General features: G+C 55.9%; 2 protein-coding genes across 7 annotated transcripts in view; one reads left to right on the top strand and one right to left on the bottom strand.

Annotated features, from left to right (window-relative positions):
* The window catches only part of NSD3 (nuclear receptor binding SET domain protein 3), a 41,166-nt gene extending 36,267 nt beyond the window's left edge, over positions 1 to 4,899 (bottom strand). For 2 of the 3 annotated variants that reach the window (XM_086628164.1, XM_086628166.1), the window contains exon 1: positions 4,841 to 4,880. Coding sequence is in view for 1 of the 3 variants with exons in the window: in XM_086628165.1 (XP_086484291.1) it covers positions 4,841 to 4,856 (16 nt within the window). In the remaining 2 variants the exon portion in view is untranslated. Of the gene's footprint in view, positions 1 to 4,840 lie in introns of all 3 variants that reach the window. The other variant, XM_086628165.1, reaches the window with a different exon arrangement.
* Positions 4,900 to 10,005: 5,106 nt separating this feature from the next.
* On the top strand, positions 10,006 to 16,195 carry LETM2 (leucine zipper and EF-hand containing transmembrane protein 2). Of its 4 annotated transcripts, none has more exons than XM_086628047.1 (9): positions 10,006 to 10,677; positions 10,813 to 10,956; positions 11,288 to 11,422; positions 11,776 to 11,979; positions 13,144 to 13,263; positions 13,881 to 13,991; positions 14,135 to 14,221; positions 14,910 to 14,984; positions 15,589 to 16,195. In XM_086628047.1, exons 1-9 carry the CDS (start codon positions 10,189 to 10,191, stop codon positions 15,679 to 15,681), a joined length of 1,458 nt encoding a protein of 485 aa, XP_086484173.1. In that variant the 5' UTR covers positions 10,006 to 10,188; the 3' UTR covers positions 15,682 to 16,195. The 4 variants fall into 4 exon arrangements, with proteins under 4 accessions (XP_086484173.1, XP_009976029.2, XP_086484174.1 ...); XM_009977727.2 differs by having other exon boundaries at positions 15,606 to 15,701; XM_086628048.1 differs by having other exon boundaries at positions 13,881 to 13,995; positions 14,139 to 14,221; positions 15,606 to 15,701.
* The last annotated feature ends 9,462 nt before the right edge of the window (positions 16,196 to 25,657 follow it).

Below are 25,657 nucleotides of genomic sequence, written 5' to 3'. Positions count from 1 at the left end.
AGAAGTGCAGGTTCTCTGCCGACACCTCGGTACAACCATCCCGCCGAAGCGGTACTAATGACATCCAGACACAGTATTCACAGAATTCAGGAGCTGTGCGACAGCATCTGGCCCCTCTGATCTCCCCCACACGCTGCCCTCCAGGTGGAAGTTTGCCCACGCTGTGTCACACCTCACAGCAGCCAGTGCCCAGCTGGGCCAGCTCCCAAAGCACTCCCTTCCCCAGGCACCAGCTGAAGAGGGTGGGTCATCAGTGCACATGTTGTGGATGAAGGAACTTCAAGATTCTCTTCTTACATTAGATTTAGGGGCTACCAGTACAAGAAAATAGCGTTGATTAATGTTTTTCAAAGCAAATTTCTTTCTGGAGCTCACCTGTGTAAAGCAGACCTGGACACCAGCCTACGCCCCATCGTCGGGACAATTAGCATCCTGCCTCGTCATCTGCCCACGCGGGCTGCAGGAGGAAGGATTACTGCTTCACCGAGTCGCCGCTCTCAACAGCCTTAAAACTCACGGAGTTGTTCTCCTCCCACAGAGCTGACATCACTGAGAGTGCCTCCCTTCCGAGTCTTTTGCTGTCACTGTGGTTAATTCCCCCAGCTTTTCCCACTCTTCTTCCTTTCCAAAACCCTGCACTGGTTTGTTAGTTTCTCAGCTGCTGCCCAGTGAGGTGGCACCAAGGCTGCGTTACAGTGCAAGGACAGCCCCTGGAGCTCCCAAAATGACAGAACAAAATGGTAAATCCTGACTGGGGAGGCACTCAACATTCAACCCTAAGGAAGGATTACTTTGCAAGAGTCACTCCCAAGCTGTAAAGAACAGCCCATTGCTGTCGAAATACCAACGAGAGGCTCACGGGTCAGACCCATCCTTCCTCAGCACAGGAACTCTCCTCAAACCACGAGTGAACGGGATGTTCAGTGATACGTATTGACCTTGCAGAAAAGTATTTCCGAAAAATTCTTCTCACTACAACAGCAATTACTCTGTTAAATTACAGTATCAGCCTCCTACAAGCTGTAGAATTTAGCTTCAAATATGACCCACAACAGACACCACACTGATAGGACATTGGAACTCAACTAACAGACAAACAATTTCATTATTTCAAGGTTTATAGGAAATGGATATTTTATAGCAGCTGGGAAAAAACTTGAAATCAACGATACCTTCAGAACTACAAAGGAATTCCCTAAAGAGAGAAGACGACTTTGTTCTCTAGAACTGGGTAGCCAGCACTCTGAGGTTGTCCTTTCCCATGGCTGTAGGATCTCCTGACTGAGCAGGAAAACAGGACTGCTGACAGACACTGAAACTTTACCCACAGACACTGCTGGAGCAAATGTTTTTGTGTTGCCCATGAGAGAGTCACAATTCAAAGCATCAGAGGAAAAGGTAAATGAAATTTAAAAATATAAGCAGTACAAAGTAAGGTAGGTCAACCTAGTAGAGCTCTTACAGTGCTCTTTCCTAAATGGACATTAAGTTTGTTTCACTTCCCATCCCGAGCTCCTTACCTTGACAGTGCAACTTGAAAAAACATCAGCTACACCTTCAATGGGGAGTGACCAGTCTTGGGAAAGTTCCAAAGGGAACAGGAATACTCCCAGTTCATATTTTTCCACCAACAACTGCACTTATCTAAAGTAATTTTCAGCATGAGTATTTTGTAACTTCACTCTCAGAAAACGACATACCTATGAAGTTCTCCAACATCACTTTCATGCTGCAGCAGCATGATCTGACAGTCAGTTACGCAATAACTGACTGTCAGATCATCAAACGACTCTGAACAACGCTGATCCCGCTGGATGAAAGCTTTTCCTCCTCCCAAAGGAGTTCTGTAGGTTTGCTCAAAATGCAGGAACACAGTAGGACTCACCCAGAAAACACACAAACGTGTTTGTGTGTATCCAATGTATTATTGCTCAATTAGGAAGAGCTCGGAACAGTGAGAAAAGATCCGGTAACTATGCAACGCGTAAGAAAAACTTCCCAAACGTCAGAAGCACCCACCACTACTCACCACCAAGGAGAAGCCCAAGGCAAAACCGCCCAAGCAGGAGGAGGGAGGGCTGACTCCGAAGCCTGCTGGACTCAGAACTTGGGGAAACTGGCCGTACCTGGGCAGAGGTGGCCAGAGCCAGTGCAGAACAACAGCGCTTTCCCCAAGCGACCGAGACCCCCGGGGTTCTGGGCACCTCCCGCCCCCTGCTACCAGCGGGCAAACCCCGCTCAGAGCAGCCCAGACCCGCTACCCTGAGGCTGCCTCTCACCACAGCGATAAGCTGACACGACACCTACACGTTTAGCACACACGTATTTAAACTGAGTTTCCACAAAACCTTTTTGAGTTAATTCTACCCTTTTCTGTTGACAATCAGCACGTGCACGGCCCTGCCCAAAGCAGCTGGGTTGGCACTTGTTAGAGGCAACATGTTCCACCCAGGTGGAAAGTATCTGCTGCGAGAACAGAGACTGTCCTCCTGGCTCACTGACCAGTTGAAAAAGCAACTGTTTGAGTCAGTCTTACACGCTCAGCGAATGGTGTCACTGCCTCGTCACCCTGAGCTGGGCTTTCCATCAACGGTCTCGAAAGCAGAAGTTCCAGACCATCTCTGTGCACAACTGACAACCCAGCTCCTGCCCGGCCGGTCTGAGCCAGAGCGGTTCAGAGACCCGTTCACATCCCACCACCCTCCGTTACCCGGGTCACCGCACACGTTCGCTGCCATTTGCTGCGCTGTTTCGTTCCAGCGTGTGTCTGTATCCACCCGCGCTGGGACCGCTTGGCTCACGGGTCTCATCCACGCAGCAACTACTCTCAGCAGATGTTCCCTGCTACAGGTGCTTTACGAACAGACAGCTGCTCGGCTGCGGCGGGCTATGCTGGTGGGGACTCTGCAGTGATGCAATCGACTTTTGTCATGTTTCCGCTCCTCCTCTCAAACCTTCAGAGTGCCCAGCTGGAACCACAAGAAACGCACAACTTGGCTTTCGCCGAAGCCACCCAGCTCCCCACTAAAACTGAACATACCCACACTTTTTCTAGGCATGTCAAAAATCGCCTGGAGGGCCTCCTCTATCAACTGCAACAGCATCCCGTGGTGTTCAAACTGCATGAACTGCAGACAGAAATAAAACAATTATTCTTACTGGTTCCTGCATTCAGTACGTGCCGTCTGCTTTGTCCCATTTTGTTCTGGATGCCCTTAAGAAATCATGCATGGAAAGTTGTATTTACACACGTTAAGACAATGCCAAGTTTTTCAACAGCACGCAGGTTCATCAGCAGAAAAACTGTAGCCTGTGGATTTCTACTGACTTCAGCTGGACTGAGTAGTCTCTTCTGGCAGATGGTGGTGGTGAATCAGAGGCCTCCTGACAAACTTTAAAGCATGTGGCAAGGCTGACTACTTCCCTGTACACCTTTCTAAAGGTGGTTTGTTGGGGTTTTTTAAATTCCAGAAGAAACAGTCACGTCTGTAATATGGTTTTGATAAGGCCACTTTTAACAAGTTTCCCATGGTGACGTGGAAAGAAACAACTCGGATAGCAGCAAAGTGCTACGTATTAAAAAGAAAAAAAAAAAAAAGAGAAAATGGGTTTATCTTGAAAACAACATGACAGTACTTATTTTTTTAGAGCCTTGGGACTCAAACAGGAAACATGGAGGAAGATCTTTTGTTCTTTAGGGAGAGTCCCAGACTGATATTCATGTAAAACCAGAAGTCACATCTTTGGCAATACCAAATATTGTAAGAGTCACGACATGCTTTCACATATCAAACCCAGTGTAATAACTGCAACGTATCTCACATCAGTCACGTTAAACTCAGGCAAACTTGTCCAACTGAAAAACGCAAAACATGGTTGTACCAAAACAAAAAAGTCTTAGAACATCGTGCTCTGCTCCTACTCTGTAAGTTCATAAAGCACACGCTCACTGTTTGGAGCGAAATCTTTTCAAGTAGTTCATTAAATTAAAAAAAAATATCTAACTACTAAAACATTCTCTGTGCATGTCTATAATAAGCCACTGGAAGACATAAACAGTCACCCAAAGAGGCTACAATTTTTCCTTCAACTATGATTACAGGCTACTTCACAGTGTCTTTTGGGTTGGTTGGGATACACAGAACTGTGTTATCACGAAGATTTAAAAAAACAAACACAAAAAATTGAAAATCTTAAACCCATACTAACGTTGTTGAGTGTATTGACAGCCAGAAGAGAGCAGAGATGCAGAACAAGGTAGAGTACAACGCAACAGCACCTCAAAAAAGAAAAAAATCCAAGCACCAACAAACCCTGCGGTTCCACGCAGCCCCTGGGAGCGCCCAGGGAAAACCTCTCTGCCGGAGAAGCCGGCAGGTACGCGGTCCGGCACGAAGGCCGCTTTGCATCGTTCCAGAACAGCGCGGGGCAGGTTCAAACCCCAACTTCTCCGCACCGGCAGGTCTGGGGCTCGCCGGCCCCCTCCGAAACGCGGGCGCTCACCCCGTTACCTGCCGCGGAACCGCCCGCCGGCCACCGCAGGCAATCAGGCGGCGCTGGGGGCCGCCGCCTGCCCGGACCCCGCCGAGCGGGACGCCCTGCCCGCCCCGGCCCCCTGCGGCCCGGCTCCCCGTCCCGCGGAGCCGGCGCGGCCCTGCCCGTGGGGCCGGACCAGCTCGGGACTACCCGGGGCCCACCGCCCCTTCCCTGCCGCCCGCCCGCCCTCCGCGGGGGCGGCCCCGGGGGCCGCGCCGCAGCAAACATGGCGGCCGCGGCCCCTTTAAGCCCGGGCGGGCCAGCGCCGCCGCGGCCGCCCCCGCCGCCCGCCAGCCGCCCTCACCTTCAGTCTGTTCCATTCTAACTGCCCCCGCCGCGTCCGCCCAGCCCAGCGGAGACAAAGGCCGGCGGCGGGGGCGGCGGCGGCAGCGGCGGGCCTCCCCGCCTCCTCCCGCAGCAGCAGGCCGCGACGGAGCCCCGGCCTCGATTTCCGCGCCCCCGCCGCTGGCGCCGGGCTCCGCCCCGGGAGGCCGCCCGCCCCCCCCACCGCCCGCTCCCGGCCGGTGCGGCCAAGGGGAGGCGCTCGGCGGGGCGCGGGCGGGCGCGGGCGACCGCTGGCGGCGGGGGAAGGCGGCGCTCCGTGCCGCGCTGCCGGGTCCCGGCCCCGCTTACGCGCCCTCCGCCTCCGCCCCCCCCGCCGCCGCCGCGCAGCGCGCAGGCGCGCGCGCACGCGCCGCCACCGCCCCCCCCGCGCCCCATTGGCCGCCGGCCCGCCGCGAGGCACGACGGGGGATGTAGTCCGGCGGGAGCCGGGCCGGGCGGGCGCCGCCGCGGTATCGCCGTGCCTGGAGTAACGGCGCGTCCAGTGAAACCCGCGCTGGGCGCCCCGGTACCTCGGCAATCCAGCCGCCGGGACGGGACCGGGCGCTCGGAGCTCCGGCTCTGCACACCCCCTCGCCACGGCGGCTTCGAGGAGACGCGCAGCGCGGCACCTGCTACCGAAGCGCACGGCGTGTCCACCCGCGGAGTATGGCGGCGAGAGGCCGGCGGTGCCGCGGCCCCGGCCGGCCCCGCTGCGATGACGGCCGCGGGCTGAGCAACGGAGACGCCGGCGGGCACCGAGCGCTGGGCACTGGGCACGGGCACGTGTTCCTGCGCAGCCCTGCACGTGCCGAGGTGGTACCAACCCCGCCAAACCGGCCGTGCGGCGGCACCGCTGTTGGGAAACACGGCACAGACGGGACGTGCCGCGTGCCGTGAACGGCGGCCGTGCGGCACGAGGCCTGGGAAAACCGAACTCTGCGGAAGGGATTGTGCCGTGCCCGGCGAAGCCTGGCTCTGGCTCCTGGCGTCTGGAGTCCGGGCTGGATCCAGAAGGAAAACGCTGTCGGTGTTTTCTCAGCAGTCCCTAATCCTGGTTTGGCTGCAGGATTCTGCACCAAGACGTTTGCAATTCCTTCCCCGCCTCCTTCTCCTTCCCTCGAGTCGTTCCTTTGTGGAGGAAACACAACTGAAGTGCACACAATAAATCTTTCCTGCAGCAAAAGCATTAACGGGCAAGGAAAAAAAAAAGGAAAATGGAAAGCAAGAAAAGCACAAGAGAGTGGGAAGTAAACAAGACGGGAGGATAAGATGCCCGATGTTACCAGAAGCCAAACGGCCCGATAACGAACCAAGAATTGGGCAGAGCGAGACCCAACGCGAAGAGGAAGCTGAAGAGATGCGAGCTTTCCGAGTCCCCGAGCGCAGACTGAGCAGTGATTTCCAAATCCCAGCGTTTCCCACTGCCCAGGCAGCAGAGGCGCTTTCCCTCTCTGCGGGGGGCGGGAATCGCTGTAATAAAGTCCGTGTACAAAGCGATTCTCCTCCGCAGACACAACAGGGCACCAAAATGGAGGTCACCTAGGAACGGCTTTCTCTCCCTCTTCTCCTCACTGCTGCAAATGCTAAATGCCCAATATTAAGCACTAATATTAAGGTTAATATTAATATAGGGGGAGTCCTGATGTTCCTGCAGCTGAGAATATATTCTCTTTCTGATCGCTTTTGACAACTCAGTGCTCTGACAGGAGTTACAGTTCCTCCTCTGTTTTTCTCCTGTTCAGTTTTCTTTCACACTGCTTTTTCCTGCCCTTGAGAGCTTTTACTGGAAATGGTCTGTTGGTTGGGAAACTACAGGCAGAGCTAAAGCTGAAGGCGGGTGGGGGAAGTGCCATGACAGCAGCTTCACCTTTCCCAGCCCGAGGAAGGCTGGATGGTCCATTCAGGGAAGCACAATGCGCCATTTTGCCTGCCCCGGGCAAGACACCAGCAGCTACCAGAACACACAATCCGTTAATAGTGGCCCTTCCCGGGATCGCCGCGCAGCCTGCGCTGACCAGCCTGCGGGTGCATGACCCCAGCCTCAGACAGGCACTTCTGCTGCGCGGCCAGCACTGGGATTTCTCCACCAGCCTCCACGTTTCCAGCTCCAGGAGATCACGGCACATGGTTCAGGCAGCGAGCGGCCGCAGCTCCATCATTCCCGAGCCCGGCATTCCTCACATGCCACGCGCTCGAGCGCTTTGTGACCACCCCGCAGACGTAGGCAGAGAAAACAACACTCTGGAACCACCGAAGAGGTGCTGCTCTCCCGAAGAACTCTGGGCAGGGTGCTAATTGCTTCCAGAGGCGCTGCCCCAACGGCGCTGCCTGCGTGTTTCAGAGCAGTGCGGAACCGTGGTGGTGCCCACTCCTGGACAAACGCTCCGTGCCCGCTGCTGTGCCCGACAAGGAGGGGCGGCGTTGCCCAGGGCCTCTGCCCGGCAGCTCGAGCACAGGAGTGCCTGGCCCCATTTAAGCAGGAGGAACTCTTGGAAACAGCAGCCAAATATGTTTAATTCACAGTTTTGAACCCCATGAAAACTAGAAGGTAGACAAGCCCATCCAACAGGCTCTGGTCTGCACTGTCTCCAAGCTGCTGCACAAATTCTCTCTGAAATACGTCTCTGAGGAGACAAAACCAGTGGTTCCCAGCTCCCGAAAGCTGGAGTGCCAGGGCAGTACCTCAGCTCTCCCGCTACAGTGTGATCAACCAAGGGCACATTCGCGAGCTGGGTTGAGAGGACAGGAGTTGGTGTTTGCCTGCTCATCTAGTTTTAATTTCCGATTCTGTCACTTCCTCAAGCAAGAGCCTCTCCCGAGGGAAAAAAAAAAAACAACAAAACCCTCTTCTGCCATCCCGGGAGCCGTGGTTTAGCAGAACCGACTCTGGCAGAATAAAGCACGCGGGAACCAAATTGTGCTGTTACATGGTCTGCATTAAGGACACAGAAATGCTTTCGACAGTAAAAAAGTACTTGGATAAATGATGGGGTGGGTTTTGGTTTTTTTTTTTCAGAATTTAAAGGACTTGGAGACGAGCCCTTTACGGGAAACGTGCTTTCCAACCAGTGGAGCTCTGGTGGCAGACCTCAGGAGCTTTCTGTCCCATTTCTTACTCATCTTTCCCAATTTTATTTTCTACATTCTAAAACATTGTTCATCTGTTTACGCACCCGTTAGTGAAGTTGCCAAAGGGTTTCAAACCCTTTCCATTGTTGGCAATAAAATGTTTCTTCCCCACGAGTCTCTCAAACACGGAAGACGTTTCAAGAGACCGAGTCTCCTGTCACCTACTGAGAACGTTTCTCCAGCTGCCTGCGTGTTTCATCGGATCAGCAGACCCACAGTATTTGTCTCAAACATGTCAGGGCTTGAAACCTTCTTCTGACACCTAGTTCCGTGCGAAGCTGTTCTCAGGCGGTAGCACACACAAGGGAGACCCGACTCTTACACGCCCCATCGTACAGGCAGCTGCTCAGAATACGTTCTGCTCTATCTATAGACACAAACTGCAACCACTTAAACGGGAACCTTTCATGGGAAAGCGAAGTTTTGTTCCGTACAAAAAAATAAAGGGATACAACCAATGTTTTGCGGGATAGCGTGGGCTAGCTATTGCGGGCTGCTGAGCACCTGACGGCGTTTGCCCCTTTGAAAACCCTATAAATGCCCCAGGAGACACCCAGCGTGGCCGCAGATCAAGCGCTACCCTGCGAATCGCAGCTCACCGAGCTCTTACCTTCCGCCAGGACGCGAGCCGAGGCTTCGCGGGACGCAGCCGGCGCGCAGGGCAGGGCTGGGGGGTCCCTTCCGCCGCGGGGCCCATCTCCGTGCATGGCTCCCGGTTTCCCTCCGGCTTTCTGGGTGCTGAAGGAACGGGAACAGACAGGCGCAGGTGAAGATGTGCCCCCAGACCCCCCCCCGGCCCCCCAGCTCCCCTCGACCCCCCCTGGCCCCCCAGGCCCCCCGCGGCCTCAGTGCCCCCGCAGGCCCCGCCGCCCGCCGCAGGCCCCGGGGCAGCCCGGGTCTCTGCCGCGGGGCTCCCACCTGCCCAGGCCGATCCCGAGCGCGCCCTCCCCTCGCTCTCCCTTACGTCACGCGCAGCCCCTGCGCCCCGCGATGGCGTCACGCACCGGCCCGTGACATCACCGTCCCGGGCCCGCCCTCTCGCACGTCACCACCGCCGTCCTCGCAGCCAATGAGCGGCCCGCCCTGAGGGCTCCTCAGGTCAAGCCCCGCCCTGCCCTGCTCCCATTGGGTGGCTTCCGGCGAGGCCGCAGTCCTGCTTTCTGATTGGCTCCCGCCGAAGGGGCTGTGACGCCACGCGATGGCGTGATGGCGAGGGAACCATAGAGCGCCGCTCGCCGGGCTAGAGCGCCGCGGGCGGGGTGCGATGGGACAGCCGGGGAGGACCGGGGCGGCGGAGGGAGCAGCGCGGCCGAGGGGGCAGCGCGGCCCCGCGGGTGCCGGCCCCGGTGAGCAGCGGCCGCCGCTCCCGCCTCCCCTCGGCCCCCGGCAGCGGTGGGCCGGTGCTGTGCCGGGGCCCGCCGGCGCTCCCGGTGGCGATGAGGGTCCGTCCGCTGCCCGCCGCCAGCTGAGCCCAGCGCTCCGGGCACCATGGCCGCCCGCAGCCGTCACGCGCTCCGGGCCATCGCCGGGGCCCGGTAAGACGCGGGCCGGTTTTTGGGGCGCGTTCCGGTCGTGCCTCGTACCGGGCTGCGGCCGAAGCGCCGGGGATCGGCACACCGCAGGGGCACGGAGGGGCCCCGGCACCGCGATCGGGCGGTGAGGGGAGGCGGCCGGGGCTGCTGTGGCGGTCGCGGGTGTGCGGGTTCGGTGTGGCACCCGCGCGTCGAGCCGGAGCGCTTCTGCAGGCGCCAGCAGAAGGTCGCTCGGCCGGGCACGGGGAGCGCAGGGTGGGATTCGCCCAAAGCCGAGGGGTTCCGGGAGCCGCGGTGACGCGCGGCGGGCTGCGAGCTCGCAGCTCGGGTATAAATTGCAGACCGAGCTGTCCGGCCGCTCGCCGCCCTCCTGCCTTCCCCGGCTGGGGCGGGAAGCGCGGAGAACTCTGCTCCGAGCGCCCGGGGAGAGGAGAAGGGGCTTTGGCTTTTCTTTGCTTGCAACTGGCAAATTCCAGCCAACGCAGCTGGTAGAAGGGCTGCCTCGAGGCGGGCTGAAGTCCCGAGTTGTTCTCTCCCAGGAGAAAAGCTGTTTAGGTGGGACAAGTTCTCAGTATGTTACGGGAATCTCGGATACTGAGGCAGCCACCAGACTAATTTGGCACTAAGAGCCTTAATTTGTGTGTAACGCTCGGGTACCGCAGCCACAATGCGCTGTCACTTGCTTAAATCCCTCTCCAGTTTCAGAGGCTCCCATCTCCTTGTGCACTCCAGTCCTCCGTGCTCTCCAGCAGTCGCTTTTGTCCAACTGGTGAGTTCTCACTCGAGCTGGACTTGCCTGAGAGACTCTGCACGCCCGTCATGGCCACACTGCATGCGCTGGGCCACTGGCCTGCCTCACTCGCCAGCCAAGGCTCTGCGAGCGCTTCACACCTCCGCCCGCCTGCGCCAGGAGCTCCGCGATGAACCTCCGCCCCGCCAGAGTGCTGCAAACCAGGGCACCAAGCCGGCTAAAGCTCCAGCAAAACCAGTTGCAGAGACTCCCGTGGGAAACAAGTCTTTACGCCAAAAAATGGTGGATGAACTGAGACACTATTACAATGGGTTCCACTTGCTCTGGATTGACACCACAGTGGCTGCCAGGATGGTGTGGAGGCTGTTACACGGGCAGGTCCTCACTCGGAGGGAGAGGCGGAGGGTAAGTGCCAGACTGCCTTGCTGGAAGGATACATGAAGAGGCTTGCTCTAACCACTCAGCTTCCACACCTCTTTGGAACACGTGTTTTTTTTGTCTGGTTGAATAATAATTTCTTCTGTGCTCTTCTCCGTACAGTTGCTGAGAACTTGCGCGGATCTCTTCCGGCTGGTTCCTTTCCTGGTGTTTGTCATTGTCCCCTTCATGGAGTTTCTGTTACCTGTGTTCTTGAAACTCTTTCCTGAAATGCTGCCCTCGACGTTTGAGACTGAGTCCAAAAAGGTTTGTGTCCTTTCTGAAGATGCAGACTGTGTGCTCCAGCTCAGTAGAACATCTGTCCAGCTGTGTAAGGAGCTGTTGTTTCCTGCCTGCTGCTGGAAGTGAGTGTCGGCCTCGCACACGTGTCTAAGTCAGACGTTCCTAGCTTATTTTGAGGCAGGACAGCAGAATCTGGAGACTGTGCTGTGCACAGTGATCAATAGGAAAGCACACAACAATTTCCTTTTCTACTGTAACTTTCAGTACCAAAGTCTTATTTCATCTCTTTCCCAGAATCCCCTCTCTGCTGATACTTAAGTGGGATTTCTAATTATGTTTTGTTTCCTAAATGAAGGAAGAAAAGCAGAAAAAGAAATTAAATGCAAAGCTGGAGTTAGCAAAGTTCCTGCGGGAGACCATTGCAGAGATGGCCAAAAGGAACAAAGCAGACACGGGACAAGGGAAACAATTCTCTTCCTACGTGCACCAGGTACGGGCCGTGCTGGGGATGGCAGCGGTGGTGCCGCCGTTCTGGACAGAGTGTGGCTTTTGTACAAAGGCTGCGGAGAGGTTTGACAGCACCAAGCTGTCCTGTCAGGAGTTACTGTTGCCTGGATCCATCTTGGAACAACAGTGAAAGTTTTACCCTGTGAAATCCTTCAAGCTGCCGCTGGAAAACAGTTTCACTTTGGCCTTTGAACTGTATCGTTCTGTTTCCATTGAGGGGCAGGAATGCCCCCTTGAGGAACAGGACGGGCTTCTCCTTAGAGGGGAGAAGAAGATTCACAAAGGGTGGTTCTGTTTCCGTTAGGCTTGTGGCCCTGATGCCTCTGCTCTGTTTAGATTCGTCACACGGGCCATCAGCCCAGTACCCAAGAGATCGTGCGCTTCTCCAAGCTGTTCGAGGATGAGCTGACCCTGGAGCACTTGGAACGGCCGCAGTTGGTCGCTCTCTGCAAACTGCTTGAGCTGCAGCCCATTGGCACCAACAATCTGCTCCGCTTTCAACTTCTGCTGAGACTCAGGACTATCAGGACAGACGATGAAGTGAGTTTCAAACAGCACAGCGGCGCTGCTCTGCTGGAAAGCAAATTGCGGAGATTTTCCGCAATCTCACGTTCCGCCCTCGGAATCACAGGCCGCCTGCTTCACACAGGCGTGTGGCGCTGCCCACACCCATCCTCAGCTGCGAACTTTAATGTGGATGGGAGTGGGATTCTCCCCATGAGAGATTCCAGAAAAAAAGCAGAATAGGAGTTCATCTTCCTGTGCTCTTGCTGCCTTTGGTGAACCCTAACGAGTGTGGCACTGCGAATACTGTCACTGTTTAGAACACCCTTAGGTTTTTATTCTGGAGCCATACTAACTTGTGAAAAAGGGAGGTTCCAATTCTGGAGTAAATATTGTTTGGAAACACCAGATTTTAACCAACTGAATTCAGTATGAGTTTGTATTAGTTTATAAAGTGGCTGGATTTATTTAGCCTGGAGGAGGCCAAGGGAGAACCTGCTTGCTCTTTTCAGCTGCCTAATGGGGTTATTTAGAAAATGGAGCACAGGTGCATAGTGAAAGGACAACAGGTAGTGACCATAAGGTGCAGCAAGGGAAATTCCAACTTGATAAGAAAGAAAATAACAATCAGCAAGTGGGTAAACAGTGGAACAGGTTGTCTGGAGGTGGTGAAATCCCCATCCCTAGGGAAGCATAAATGGAAAAGCCTGAGCAATGTAAAGAAACTTTGAAGTTGTCCCTCTTTTGAACAGAAGGTTGGACTAAGGACCTCCAGAAGTCCCTTCCAGCCTACGTTTCATGATTGCGTTGGAATTGTAATTTGAAATGCTGTTAAGAATCCTGTTACGACATAGAGGAAAGGCCGGAAGACTTCTTGCTAGTAAGAGGAAGGCATATGCAACTAACCACAGGTTTGGCTTGAAAGCCTGCAATCTTGACAGTTCTCAGGGTACCCGTCTTTGAGCGAATTCCTCAGACCTATAGGTTCATGTGTAGAAGTGAAGTTCTCAGTGCCTGGAGGAAAATCAGCTTTCAAGGACAGAGTGAATTATCTACAAAGATAGTTCTGTCTCATCTTGGTGTTCATGTGACTCGATGCACATTTACCTAAACAGGCATTTCTTTGGGCTCAAGCTCATCGAGTACCTCAGAGTTTTGCCTTACTCTGTGCCCACATGGGAACATTCCTTTTCATTTCAGATGATTGCCAAGGAGGGAGTCAGTGGCCTAAGCGTGTCCGAACTGCAGAGCGCGTGCAGAGCCAGAGGAATGCGATCGCTGGGTCTGTCGGAGGAGCAGCTAAAGGAGCAGCTCAGACAGGCAAGTACGCTGTGCTCGGCTCTTCTTTGGCAAGGCTTCTCCTGGGACAGAGCAGTGTGCAGACAGACCAGGCACAGTTTCACTCAGAATTTGTGCAAGTGTTTTTAGATAGATCCTCACCTCCATAGCGGAGCTTTAAGGCATGAAATATGCAGATTATGTCTTAGACTAAAGAGAAAACCAAGCAGTATCACGACCAGCTAGACTAAGCAAGGTGAAGCAGAGGTGCAGAATATGTCTGAAGCTTTTGAAGTAGCCAAGACTTGTAGTAGAGCCAACACTAGCCATTTTTATAAGCATTCAGACAGGTTACAGATAGCTGCTGTAGGTTATTTCAGATAAGCTGTGGACAATTCAAAGTACTTGGTGTTCACTGTTGGCCGTTTGTCAGTGGCGGTGTTGGTACCTCACTAGTAGCTGGGAACTTCCTCTCCAGTGTGGATTCCATATGGTATTCTTAACTCTTCAAAACTATTTCTTCTCATTGTGGTTGCTTAAAACTGGAGGAGCTACACTCAAAACAGCTTTAAGATCTTTAAGGACCAAGAGTGCTATATAAATTAGTACTGACATGGAGCCGATACGAAATAACTTTTCCTTCTGTTTTGTTCTGACAGTGGCTGGATTTGCATTTAAAAGAGAATGTTCCACCTTCTCTGCTCCTGCTTTCCCGGGCCTTGTACCTAATAGATGTAAAGCCACAATCTGTTCCGGTTCCACAAAATAAGGTGAGTTGTTTGAATAAAACTTTCAGGTTAATTGTTTAACCATTACACATTATAAAAACGAAGCGCAGCGACATGGATCTTGTTCTTTGATCCTCCAAGTGGACTGAAGTTATAACTGTACTGAACTATATGTTCTTCTGTAGATAGGTGAAACTGCTGAAATCCTGACAGCTCTTCCTGAAGGTCGAGAGGCCCTAGTGGATCCTGCACCCTCTGTACAGGGAAGAAAGGTTAGAAAATAGCAGTTTACAAGTAGGAAGATGAGTGTGTATTGCTGTAACCTTTGGGAAGGGCATGTAAGCAAAGCTTTCCAAAGCCAGACAAAGCCAGTGTTTGACACCATTGCACAGCAGCAATGTCTGTTCTTGCATTGTGTACGTGTTTTTGCCCGAGAGCCTCACGGTTGCACACTCTGACTTGGGAGGTGATGAAAGGGTACAGAGATCTGCTGTGCTGTGGCACGTCTTGTTGCTGGGAACAGCTGGTTATTCAACACCCTCTTACTGGCTTCCAGCAGAGGAGCACTCACGATCTTCTAAGCTGCTTTATTCAGATAAATACAGAGACTTCAGTCCAGGTACGGTTAGCTCAGAGAGGCCAGTTAAAGGTGACTTGTTTTCAGCTCTTCTAGTGAACTTGGGCTGAGTTGTCCAGGACGAAAACAGCCAAAATATCTAGATTAAGAAAGCCAGAGCATGTGGTTCTCAGCATAAGGCTGAAGTGAATTCCTTAGATTAAACCACACTGATAAAAGTAGCAACAGAAATCAAAGGAGAAGATTGTGTGCACAGCTGGAATTGTGGCCAAATAGCTCTCTTAAATTGTGTAGGGGAAATGATGCAAATGCTGATGTACAGCTGTCACAAACATGCATTTTCTGAGGGGGTTCTGTGACTTAAAGCTGTTTTTTCCTTAAAGAATGAAGAATTTGTATCTCAGCCAACAGAGAAATTGCCGGTCTCAGAAGTGTCAGTTAAGGCTCCCCCACGAGAGGTAAGCTTTTCAAAATTCATAGACTTTCCAAAGGAGATTGTTCCTCACACAACTTGGAGCACGAATTTCCACAGTTTGACTGTAAGATGTTGTGAATGTTAAGTTCAAGGAGTGACTGAAGAAATGATGGATGAAAACTGCGTTGTTACTTACAAAAATTCCACGTGACTGAGAGCCTGCAGTCAGACTGGGGAAGGTCGTGGAGCACTGTGGGGAGTTACAAACGTCCTTTCTTTGTGCTCTCCTTGATAATCTGCCTCAGACCACCAGGGTAGACCAGCCTTCAGTCAGAACCACCATGGTGTTAAGTGCCATTTTGTATCTGTAGAATTATTTCTATGGTGACTTCCCTTTTCTGTTGCCCATTTTCTTTCTGTGAATATTTGATTTATTATGTATACATCTCAATCCCCACTTAAGGCAAGTCTGGGAGTCTGGACTGACTTTTACCCACAGGGGAATGCGCCTTTACCCTGAAGAACTTTGATCTTAGTCAACTGTTATTCTCCAGAGCAGCTTCCTATAGGAAATGGGAATATACCTTCTTCAAAAAAGGTTTTGAATTTTAAGAAGCATTTGTATTGGTACTGCCTAAAATCTGCAGCTTTCTCCTACGCTTAGGCTAAACTGGGAGCATCTCAGAGCAGCAAGGCTGGTGCCAATGGAGCCTAGCCTGGAGCCAGCAAGGACTGTCTAACTGTGGGAGAGAAGAGCTTTCGTCTCTGCACCTCTTTAAAAGGGAAGAGTGATTTTCCAGGAGGCTGCTTTGCACACCAAGGTGTCTGTAGCCCTCAGGGCCCTCTCCGTCTGTTCCAAGCTTGTTAGCAACTTGGCCATGCTAGGGCTGCCTGCGTGGCACCGGCCTCTCCTTCCTGCTGGATCCCCATCCCCACTGTTGTAGCTTATGTTGTGCATATGTTAGTAGCTATGCTACTGCCCATGTTGTTACCAAGCAGGTGTTTGTGCTCCTAAACCTTAGGAAAGGCGATTTTTCGTTGTCATAAAGGCTGGGGCGCAGAATGAGCTAGGCTGGAAGTCCAGTAAAGCCTGTTCTGCACTGAAATCCTCTGCAGGAACATACCCACATATCCAGGGCTTGCAGCTTGCCCTGCTGCCACAGCTTTACAAGCTCAAGCTCTCGATCCTAGTGATCCCAGTAACCAGAATGGCCCGTGTAGCCGTTGTGCTGAACTGTCACGTTTGTACCGAGGAGATTATTCTCCTGCTCGCAGCAGTGGGACGAGCAGCACTCCTCAGCGGCGTGGTTGGACTTAACTGTTCAGAAAGGCTTAAGAACTTGCTGGGCAAGAGCAGAGCAGCGAAGAGGACAGCTTCCACTGTGTGAGCGTTTCCACTCATCGGATGCTGTTTCAGAAGGCAGAGGCTTGCACTTTTAGGATCCCACTGGATCATGTGAGGTAGCAACCTGGGACCCACACGTATTTCCTAATTCCGATGTAGGACTTGGTTAAACCTTACCAGGCTCAGAAGAAGTCAGCAAGTGCTCTCAGACTTACTGTGCTGTACGAAATGATTCTTCACACACTCCAGTGTTGACTGTTTTTTTGGTAGACTTGATAGGAGGATACTGAAAAGCTGGTTTTAGCAGTTGTTAATTTTTTTTACTTTGTCCTATGTAAATGTTCAGAACTTACATTATGGATTTTAAATATGTATATTTATACTTACTGTAAAATTAAAGTTAGACTTGGTGCTAAGCAGAATGAAATGGCTTTTCTAGAGGTCAGACAGCCTTTGGAGCAGTCTGACTCAGAAAGGCAGTCGTCTCAAGGTCGGGTGTTATCAGCACTCGGGCTCTTACTAGCAACGCAGAAACAACTGGCAGGAGACAGTTCCCGTGGTCCTGTGTGCTTAGTTCCGTCCCTGCGCCCCTGCCTTGCCAGTACAGCCAGTATGCAATGCTGGTATTTGTATTTAATGGTGGTTAATAAAGGAGAACAAATGTTATTTCAATAAAATAACCCCATCGCCCAAGTGTCACTCCTGCTCGTGTGCTGCACGGATGAGATGCTGCTGGTAGCCGTTAGCTCGCTGACTTAGAGCGGCCTTTGGCTACTTGTCTGTCTAGGAGAAGTCTTGTCTCTGTGATGACGCTGCCAGTTGCTGTTCCTTGAGCAGACCTGTGTCCTAACACTTCGTCTGGGAAAGCGTTTCACCTCCTCAGGAGCCGAGTACAAACGCTGTTCTGGTCTCACTGGTGTCGAGTGCCGAGTGCCGAGATTAGCGTGCGGGAGTGAAGGAATGCCAGTAATTCCTGTGTGATGGCTGAGGCATGTCAATAGCGGGGCGGAATTCCTCAATTCAAGGTAAGTGGGAAGAGCTGTGCAAGGGAAAAGCCTCCCTGTTTTAAAGCACACGAACGGCTCACAGAGCCAGCCCAGTTCACTAATTGTATCGAAGCAAGAGTGTTGCAGAGAGGAGGAAAGCCTGATAAGGTGAGCAAGCTCGGTGTAACTGTGCCTGGGGTTCCTTGGAGTGCAGAGGAAGGAAGTGGCAGTGGAATAAGCTTGAGTGAGTTGTTGCTGTGGGGACTGAGACGACTCCAGCCAAGCCGTGCGTTGCGGAGCTTCGTTACTGAAGGTGCCGTGTCGGTTCCGCAGCCGGAGTGAGTTGCGTGTGATTTCACGGTGCTACACACGCAGCTTTGAGAGAAGCAGAAAAGTGGGTACCACTAACGAGAGGGTCCCTGCTGCAGAGCCAGGGCTGGAGCCCCCCAAGTCGTTTGGAAACAGCGTAGATAACTGCAGCTGGAGAGCCCTCTGGGTCGGACAGACCGCTTAGCTAATGCTAATGGCTCGGAGGGAATCGATCCCTGTTCCCGCACCAGCGGATACAACCATCAATCCCATCGCTATCGGCAGCTTTTCCAGCTCTGCCGCGCTGCTCCTCACGCGTGGGGAGGGCTCGGCCCCGGCCGGCGCCGCCGCCCGCCGGTAGATAGCAGCACCGGCCGCCTCTTGCACCGAACAGCCCCGGAACGGGCTGCTCGGAGCTGAAACCGCCTTGTCGGGAACATCCCACCGGCTCCCGAGCAGCGGGTGCCCCGCTCCATCCCTGCCCGGCCCGCGGACCCTCACCGTGGGTGCTCACGGTGCTGGCTGCGGACCCTGCGGATTTACACCAGGATCCCGCCTCCAGCACAAGCGACAACGTTAAAACACTCGGACCCTGCAAGTTGGGCTCCTGTCGCCCCGAGATCCCGCACGCCGCTCCTGCGGCTCCCCAGTGCCCCGGGGCTGCCAGAGCCGGCCTGGGCAGAGGGCAGTGTGTGTGCAGGTCTCTCCTCCAGCTCGCACCCAGCAACAGCCCTGTGGGGCTCCAGCTCCCCAAGCAACACATCAAAGCCACGTATACAAGACGCGTTGCAAACCTTTTCTCGTTTTAAAGAGCTGGCAGCAGCCCTGCCACAACAGGGCAGCACATGGAGCGTCTGGTCCTCACATGCGACCCCACAATAACAAGCCAACGCCTGTGTCAGGGGAGGCGAAGCTTGGTTGAGGAATTGTTTGTATTTCCAGGGGCAATCAAGGGCTGGAGGAGGGAGCGTTACCCAGAAATGCCCTCACAGAGCCCGTCTGAAGGCACCATCACAGCTGAGGAATTTCAAATTCCCAGAATCAGCCATTCATTAGTGCAGCGTAATGAAGCGTTTTCAGCACCAACCAGACTTCAAAGGTTTCTGTTTTCCCCACGCCTGCAGCAGCAGCTTCAAAGCTCAGACCCCGGCCTTGCGTCCAGACCAGCTCCAGCCAACAGACGCCAAATGAACCACGGGGCTGTGTGCGCTGCAGAGCCGGGCTCGTCCTTCCCCTGCTCAGTGCCACATCCCACCCAGAGCCGGGCTCATCCTTCCCCTGCCTTAACGCTGGACCCAACACAGACCGGTTTTCCAGCAGCACTAGCAGCTGAGCAGGATCAGGCCATCAGCTTCTCAGGGTAAACAATCCAACATGGACAGGCTTGGAAAAGCTACAGGGAGGGGAGTCACTAGAGCAGCGTTATCGGAGGTGTCTGAACACCCGACTCCAGGAACAAGGGTTTGGGTGAAAGCACGTGCCCGCAGCCCTCTGGAAAGGCACAGGCCGAGCATGGGGGTCTCAGCAGCAGGAAGGGGAGTTACCAGCAGCAGCTCACCAGCAGCATTTCCAGGGAAACCCCCGCTGCCAGCAGCTGAGCTGCTTGGGCAGAGGCAGGAGTGAGCAGCTGCAGGGGGATGATCCCTCTCAGCCCATTTCACAGCCTCAGTTATGCAGAAAATTAACCATTCCCTAGAGAACGACAATAACAACAAATAAGAGCACAGCCCCAGAGCTGGGAGCACTTACCGGTGGTGCCCGGGATGCTCTGGGGACTGCGAGGAGGCGGCTGCAGGGTGGGAGCCCTTCTCCTGCCCCGGCTTTAAAGGGACCCAGCAGCCCCTCCCCAGCACAGGGCTCCCTGGGGTGGGGGTGGCTCTGCCCACAGCAGGGGGGTTGGAATTAGATGATCTTCAAGGTCCCTTCCAAAAACCATTCTATGATTCTACGGCATCCTGAGGTGCTCCCAGCCTGGGAGCCACAGGAGACCCCCCCCACCCCCTGCCATACCAGGGGTCCTGCTCAGAGCACGGTGGTCTCGGGAGGCAGCGGTGACAACATGCAAATCACTGACAGCTCACGGGCCAGGTCACCCAGCAAAGGGAGAGCTGCACCCCGCTGCTCCTGCCCCCAGAGAGGAGGGAGAGAGAGAAATGGCTCCATCCTGCCCATGCACACTGGGAGCACAGGGAGGGCTCACTGGGGCTGCCCCAGTCCGGGGGGTGGGCTGCTGCAGGCTGAGGAGCATTTCCAGGCAGGTCTGCAGGCTCTGCCAGGCTTGCAGAAAGGGGGGAGCAGCCTTGGGGAGAGCCCAGCGGGCACCTGGGGGGCCCACATCAACCCCGAGCCCCTCTGCACCCCCACCTCGGGTGGGATCCCTTCCTGCTGCTGGGCTCTGCTGCACGGCGCGATGGCAGGCCTGGCTGGGGGGCAAGCACCGCGTGATTCTGGCAGCCTGGAAAGTTTTCAGGGTGTTTGGAGAATTTGGAGTTGAATTTCAAGTTGTCAGGGGCTTTTCCGGTCTGGGTGCAAGAGGTAGGCAGAAAATTACTGAGATAATACCCTTAATTTCCTGCAAATGGGTAATGTTCCCTTGAAAGACTGCCACTCCGATAGTCCTTAAGTACATCCTAGGAGAACATCTTATACAACATAATACAGGATAATGAGGGAAGTCATCTTCTCCTGCCTGGTGTTCCAGGCCTGTGACTGCTCCAACTTCTGAACCTGGCTGAACTCTTCCTGGCAGTGTTTAGCAGCTGCCTAGGGAAGTTTGAGGTGAAAGAATGAAATAACAGCTCCTTGGGTGGCTGCTTTGCCAGCTGGGCTCAACCAGCCCGGGGAACAGCTTTGTCCCAAAGGTCCGGCAGCCCTTGAGCATCCTGCGCTGCCCAAGAGATGCCTCCTGGCCGGGGACGGGTCCGTCTGCCCAGGTCAGGCGTCCTCCCAGCCCTGCAGCCGTCTGAAGCTCGCCCACCGCTGCCATCCTGTGACGTGGGCTCAAACACAACGTGTTTCCTCCGGGTGACCCAAGAATCCAGACAAGCTGCTCAGCTCCGCGGCCTCGGCAGCTTCACCAAGGTGTCAGGAGCTGCGCATCACCCGGCCAAGGCGCGGGAGCCTGAGGGGGCCTGTTCTCTGCTGGTTTTATGATCATTAACAATAATTAACACGGGGAGCAGTGGTTGGTGCCCAGGGCCATGGTGGGAATCCAGCCCTGGGGCTGAGTGAGCTCGCAGCAAGCTGTCCCCGTTGCTTACCCGCTCCCTCGGAGCACTGACCCCGTGTCTGATCCCAGCAGCTCCCTCGGGATGCTCCTGCCCAGCAGCCCCTGCTCGAGGGGGAGGGAGAGGAGGAGGCTGGTGGGGTGTCCCAGGCGGGACGAAGGCAGAGCCAGCCAGCGCCTGCGGCCAAGGGAGCTGCACCTTCTTCTGCGGAAAGGTCACTTCGTGTCTGTTTTCCTCCCGTGTCTTTAACGTAGGGAGATCTGGAATCTGGGACTTGCTCTTCCCGGGTTTTCCTGCGGTGAAAGTGAGCGCGAATCGGGAACAAATTCCCGGGGGGCCGGGCACTGGGGCCAGGCAGAGGTGGATGATCCTGGTCTTGGGCTGCTGACACGTCTCTGCTCAAACCCTTTTTCAGACCAAAAATCCCCGCAGCCCCAGCTGCTCCCCCCCAGCCCTCGCAGGGCTTTCGAGGGGGACAGGGCTCAACCTCCTGCCCCCCCGGCAGGCAGCTGGCCCCTGGGCTGGGAGAGGTGAGTCCTTCCCGGGTGGATTTGCACTGCAAAGCTGTGGAGAGGAGCTCCGGGTCCCCCGTTCCCCTGGGCACTGCAGGGCTGGTGGCATGTGCCTGAGCCCAGGCACTGCCCCATGTGCCGGGAGCCCGGGTACCTTCCTGGGACCCCCTCACCCCACAGGCACAAAAAGGGAAGAGTCAGTGGTTTTGCTACACGACCCCCAGAGCGAGCAGAGGAAACGAACCCAGCAGAGCCCCATAAATTACTGGATTCTGTTCTGCAACATCGGGCAAATTAAACGTTGCAGAGCTCCAGAGCCGTGTGTGCTTTGGCGTGGCGAGAGCTTTTCCAGCCACGCTGGTGCCAAACACCTTTCAGCCCTCCCCTCTGCTCCGGCTCCTCCGCTGGTTTATCCTTCCCCCGGGCATGCCCGCACCATCGCAGCTCCCGGCTCACAGTTGGGCTTTACGGCACCCGCATCTGCCGCCATCCCGCCAGCATCGGCCGTGCCGGTGCGGGGCAGTGACCTGGGGGGGAGACGAGGGATTTCTTCTGGATGCTGGTTGGAAACACCTTCTGTGGCACAGCCAGCCCTGGCCCTTGCGTCAGCCTCTTCCCCAGCAAGCTGTTGGGGAAAGATGCACTGGTCAGCACTTTTAGAGTAGATGAATATTCAGAGGGAAAAGCACTGATTTCGCGAGGCCCAAGCACAACAAAGGCTGAGATTTATGGCCTCCTGTATCCGAGCGTTGCATTCCGAGCAGGATTTCTGTCTCCCTTATAAACTCGTAACAAAGGAGGCGGAGGCTCGCACCAGCTTAAAATAACACAGAACAGGGGCTCGAAAGCCAGACCTCGTGCAGAGCGTTACGGGGTGCAGGCGGCAGCGTCCCCGGCTTGTCTGCCAGGGATGGTGCCATCCCGCCCTGCCTCTGCCCGTCCTTGCACCCCGGTGTGCCCTGTCTGCGCCCAATGGAGCCCCGGCTGTGGTGCGGGGGTGCTGGGGGGATGCTGGTCCCCTGCCCGTGCTGCAGGGCTTCTCCCCGGCAGCTGGAGCTGAGCCATGGTGCCATCACCAGCCTGGCACAGGATGTGCTCAGGATTTGGGAGCATCCCGTCCTGGAGGTGTGCTGCGAGGCCAGCCATGGAGTGAGGTGGCACACAGGGGTGTGGAGGGTGCAGGATCCCTCTGAGCCCACCGCAGCAGCGGGGCTTGGGCAGGAGCGGGAACCACCCGCAGCTGCCCTGGTTCCTGACCAATGTCTTGTTTGGGTGAAACGCAGCCGGTCCGTGGTGTTTGGCACGGTCTGGTGCGCGAGCTGCCAGGGCAGCGATGTGCTGCAGGGGAGCCTCGCCGAGAGCCGTGCCAAGTTCCCGCTTCGAGGCGGCCTGGGTGGATGGTGCGAGCAGGGCTGGGACACATGCCAGGGCACTGACGGGCACTGCAGGGCTTGGCACAGGCACAGACCCCTCCTGTGCCAGTGGCCCCATCCAGATCTGCCCTCCTCTGCCCCCGCCTCGCAGCCCCCCACCCCCAGCATCCACCCCACGGCTGGGGAGCTGCCTGAGCAGAGCGGAGCGCTGCAGCGGGGGTTTTGGGGGGACCCGCATGCCCCCTTGCAGGTTGCCTCCATCACAGCTGCGAACATCTGGCTCCGTCTCTGCTCAGCTGTGGGTGGCCGGGGTGGGTTGGAGCCAGACCCCTGGGTCTCGCGGCGCTGACCCTGCGGCTGGGTGGGACGCCCAGGGCGCAGGGGCAGCCAGGGGTGGCAATGGCCCCAGGTGGGGGGTCGCTCCCTGCACAGCACCCGCTGATCCGTGCTCCAGGGGCTGGGCCGTGGGACCCTGCATCGAGGTGGAATTGCAAAGAGGGTTTCCTGCCATGGCTGGCAGCCGGACAAAGCCCAGCTCCGCGCCGAGCGGAGGAGCCAGGTCCTGGGCCGGGGCCAAGAGATTGTCTCGGCCCCGCGCAGCCGGAGGGCTTTAAAAGGAGAGAAAGAGGAAGGCGAGGAGTGGAAGAGACAAAGGATGCTGTGAGCGCCAAACACGCCGTCGTGGGCCGAGCGCTCGGCAGCCACCAACGCCCCCGGCCACCCGCTCGAGGGCTCCCGCAGATCCAGATCCCCTGTTGTTTTGGATCCCGTCCCACCCACCTCCTACGTTCAACTGCAGCGGGGAGGGCTCGGTGCTGGGCAGCACTGGAGGGGCCGCAGGGACCCCCCGGGGCAGGGACCCCGCAGCGATGGGGACGGCTTTGGTCCCGCAGGGATGAGCTCCCGCAGCCCTGTCCCGGGCTGCTGCCACCTCGGGGGCCGATGGCTCAGGGTCCCGCTTCGTGCGGGGTCACTCGTGCGCTGGCTCTGCGAGCGGAGGGTGCTGACACGGCTCTGGGGTATCTGCATCTCCTGGCGCTGCCCACACGACGAAGATGCCGTACTGGGAGGAGCAGAGGAGCCAGCTTGCCCTGCTCTGGGGCCAGTGTCCGGGCAGCCCCGTCCCTGCGGAGCTCCGGCTGTGTGAAGGTGGCACAGCACCCCTGGGGGGTCATCCTGCAGAGAGCGAAGCGGGGACCCGGCTGTGCCCGGCCCTTCCGTGCGCGTTGGCACTGCTGAAGTCGCTCTGCTTATCGCCATATTTAATGGTCACCCGGGAAGGCAGCAGGTTGTGGCAGCAGCGGTTCCCGGTGATGCAAACACACGCTCCGTCTCTCCGCGCCGCCTCGCCACGTCAGTCCCGGGGAGAGCGGTGATTTACGGGGACCCCCAGCCCCGCTCCCCCGCTCCCGGCTGCCTGGGCTGCCAGTTTCATCTCGGACTGTGAATGCAACATAAATCACTTGATTAAAAGCTCTACTTAATTTAGAAGGGAGGGGGCAGAGCACAGCTGATCGATTTAATTTACACGGGCAAACAGCAACAAGCAGAAGCTTTTAAAGGGCCCGGGGATGCAGATGCTGCAGCCGTTTCACCGTAACCGTTTCAGTCCTGAGAAAAGGGGCAGCAGCCTCTGCCCCCCAGGAGAGCCGCCACCCGCCACCCCTGCCGAGACCCCGCGTGCCTGAGCGGCTCGGGGGGCCATGGGGTGCAGGGTGCCCCCGTGATGCCCCGATTGAGGGTCCTCAGCAGCATCTTATATGCAGCGATGAAACGCCTTTCCCAGGGCTGGCATGTGCCATTTTGGTAGGAAAAAGGAGGCAAATGGGTTTTAGTTGCTCAACGGGGGAGTATTTTTATGGGAACAATGGCAGCCGCTGTTCCTCGCTGCTCTCCGAACATCGCTGGGATGAGCTTCCGCGCCCGGAGCCCTCACAGCCCCCTGCCCATCGCCCGCCAGCCCAGCGCGTCTCCCCCGCCCCCCCAGGGATGGGGCCACGGCTGGCAAAGTCTCGGTTAAAGTCTTTAATAATTACAAGAATTCCAGATTCATTACAGAAGAGTTTACAACAAATAATATTTCCCCATACAAAGGCAAAATAATCTTTTCAAGTAATAGCGTCCTGGCTCCGGAGTCCCAACGTCGGTGACGGGGAGGGGGGCACGCGTGGCCCCTTCCCTGGCAAGGGGCTGCCCCCGGCCAGGGAAGTGCCCTGTCCTCCCCGGCACAGCTCCGGTGAGCAGAGGTCGGGCAGCCAGGCACTGCAACCGCCTCCACGACAGAGCCGGGCAGCACGGTGCCCCGGGCAAGGATGCTCCCCGGGCGCCGGTAAGGCACTGGCGGGCATTGCCCAGGGAGCAGCAGGGCTGGGACCGGGCACCGAGCCAGGCTGGAGGGGCTGGTGCCATGCGGTGCCGCTCTGGTGTCCTGGGGGGAACGGTGTGGGACTGGCGTGACCCCGACGGGCTGCGAGAGACCCCCGGGTCTCCACTCCTTCCCATGCCAGGGCACCGTCCCGACGCCTCACCGGCACTGCCTAAAACGCAGGGCACGCCGCGCCCCGGCACCCCACACACCAATATGGTGCCACGGGCGCGTGGCAGGCGGTGCCCGGCCCCGGCCCCGCCAGAGCCCCGGGAGGTGCGGGGGGACGCGGGGGCCAGGGGAAGGCCAGGCACGTAATGACAACGTATTCCCAAAAGGCATCGACACATTATTATTATTGTTTAATACAACCCCATATAAAACTGAAGCAGCAGCAGCAATTCTTATTGAGGGACCTAAACTGAAATAGGTTTAGAACATAATTTAAAAAAATAAAAACAGCAAAAGTAGCAAAATATATGATTTTTTTTTTTTATAGCACTGATATCTACCAGCCACTAGTACCTCACTACCAAACTGGTATATCTCTGGTAACAACCCTTTTAAAAAGACATGTAAATATATATTCATATTTATAC

Source organism: Tauraco erythrolophus, chromosome 29 (assembly GCF_009769465.1).
Source record: "Tauraco erythrolophus isolate bTauEry1 chromosome 29, bTauEry1.pri, whole genome shotgun sequence".
NCBI classification, from domain to species: domain Eukaryota; kingdom Metazoa; phylum Chordata; class Aves; order Musophagiformes; family Musophagidae; genus Tauraco; species Tauraco erythrolophus.
The sequence above is the reverse complement of the archived record's forward strand: the minus strand, read 5'-3'. Positions and strand labels throughout refer to the sequence as shown.

Bases quoted from the DNA above. Each gene is read 5' to 3' on its own strand.
- LETM2 (XM_086628046.1), top strand. From the start codon at position 10,189: ATGCGCTGTCACTTGCTTAAATCCCTCTCCAGTTTCAGAGGCTCCCAT. The intron at 13,264-13,880 runs GCAAGTACGCTG...TTGTTCTGACAG, and splicing joins TAAAGGAGCAGCTCAGACAG to TGGCTGGATTTGCATTTAAA. The intron at 14,222-14,909 runs GTTAGAAAATAG...TTTTCCTTAAAG, and splicing joins CCTCTGTACAGGGAAGAAAG to AATGAAGAATTTGTATCTCA.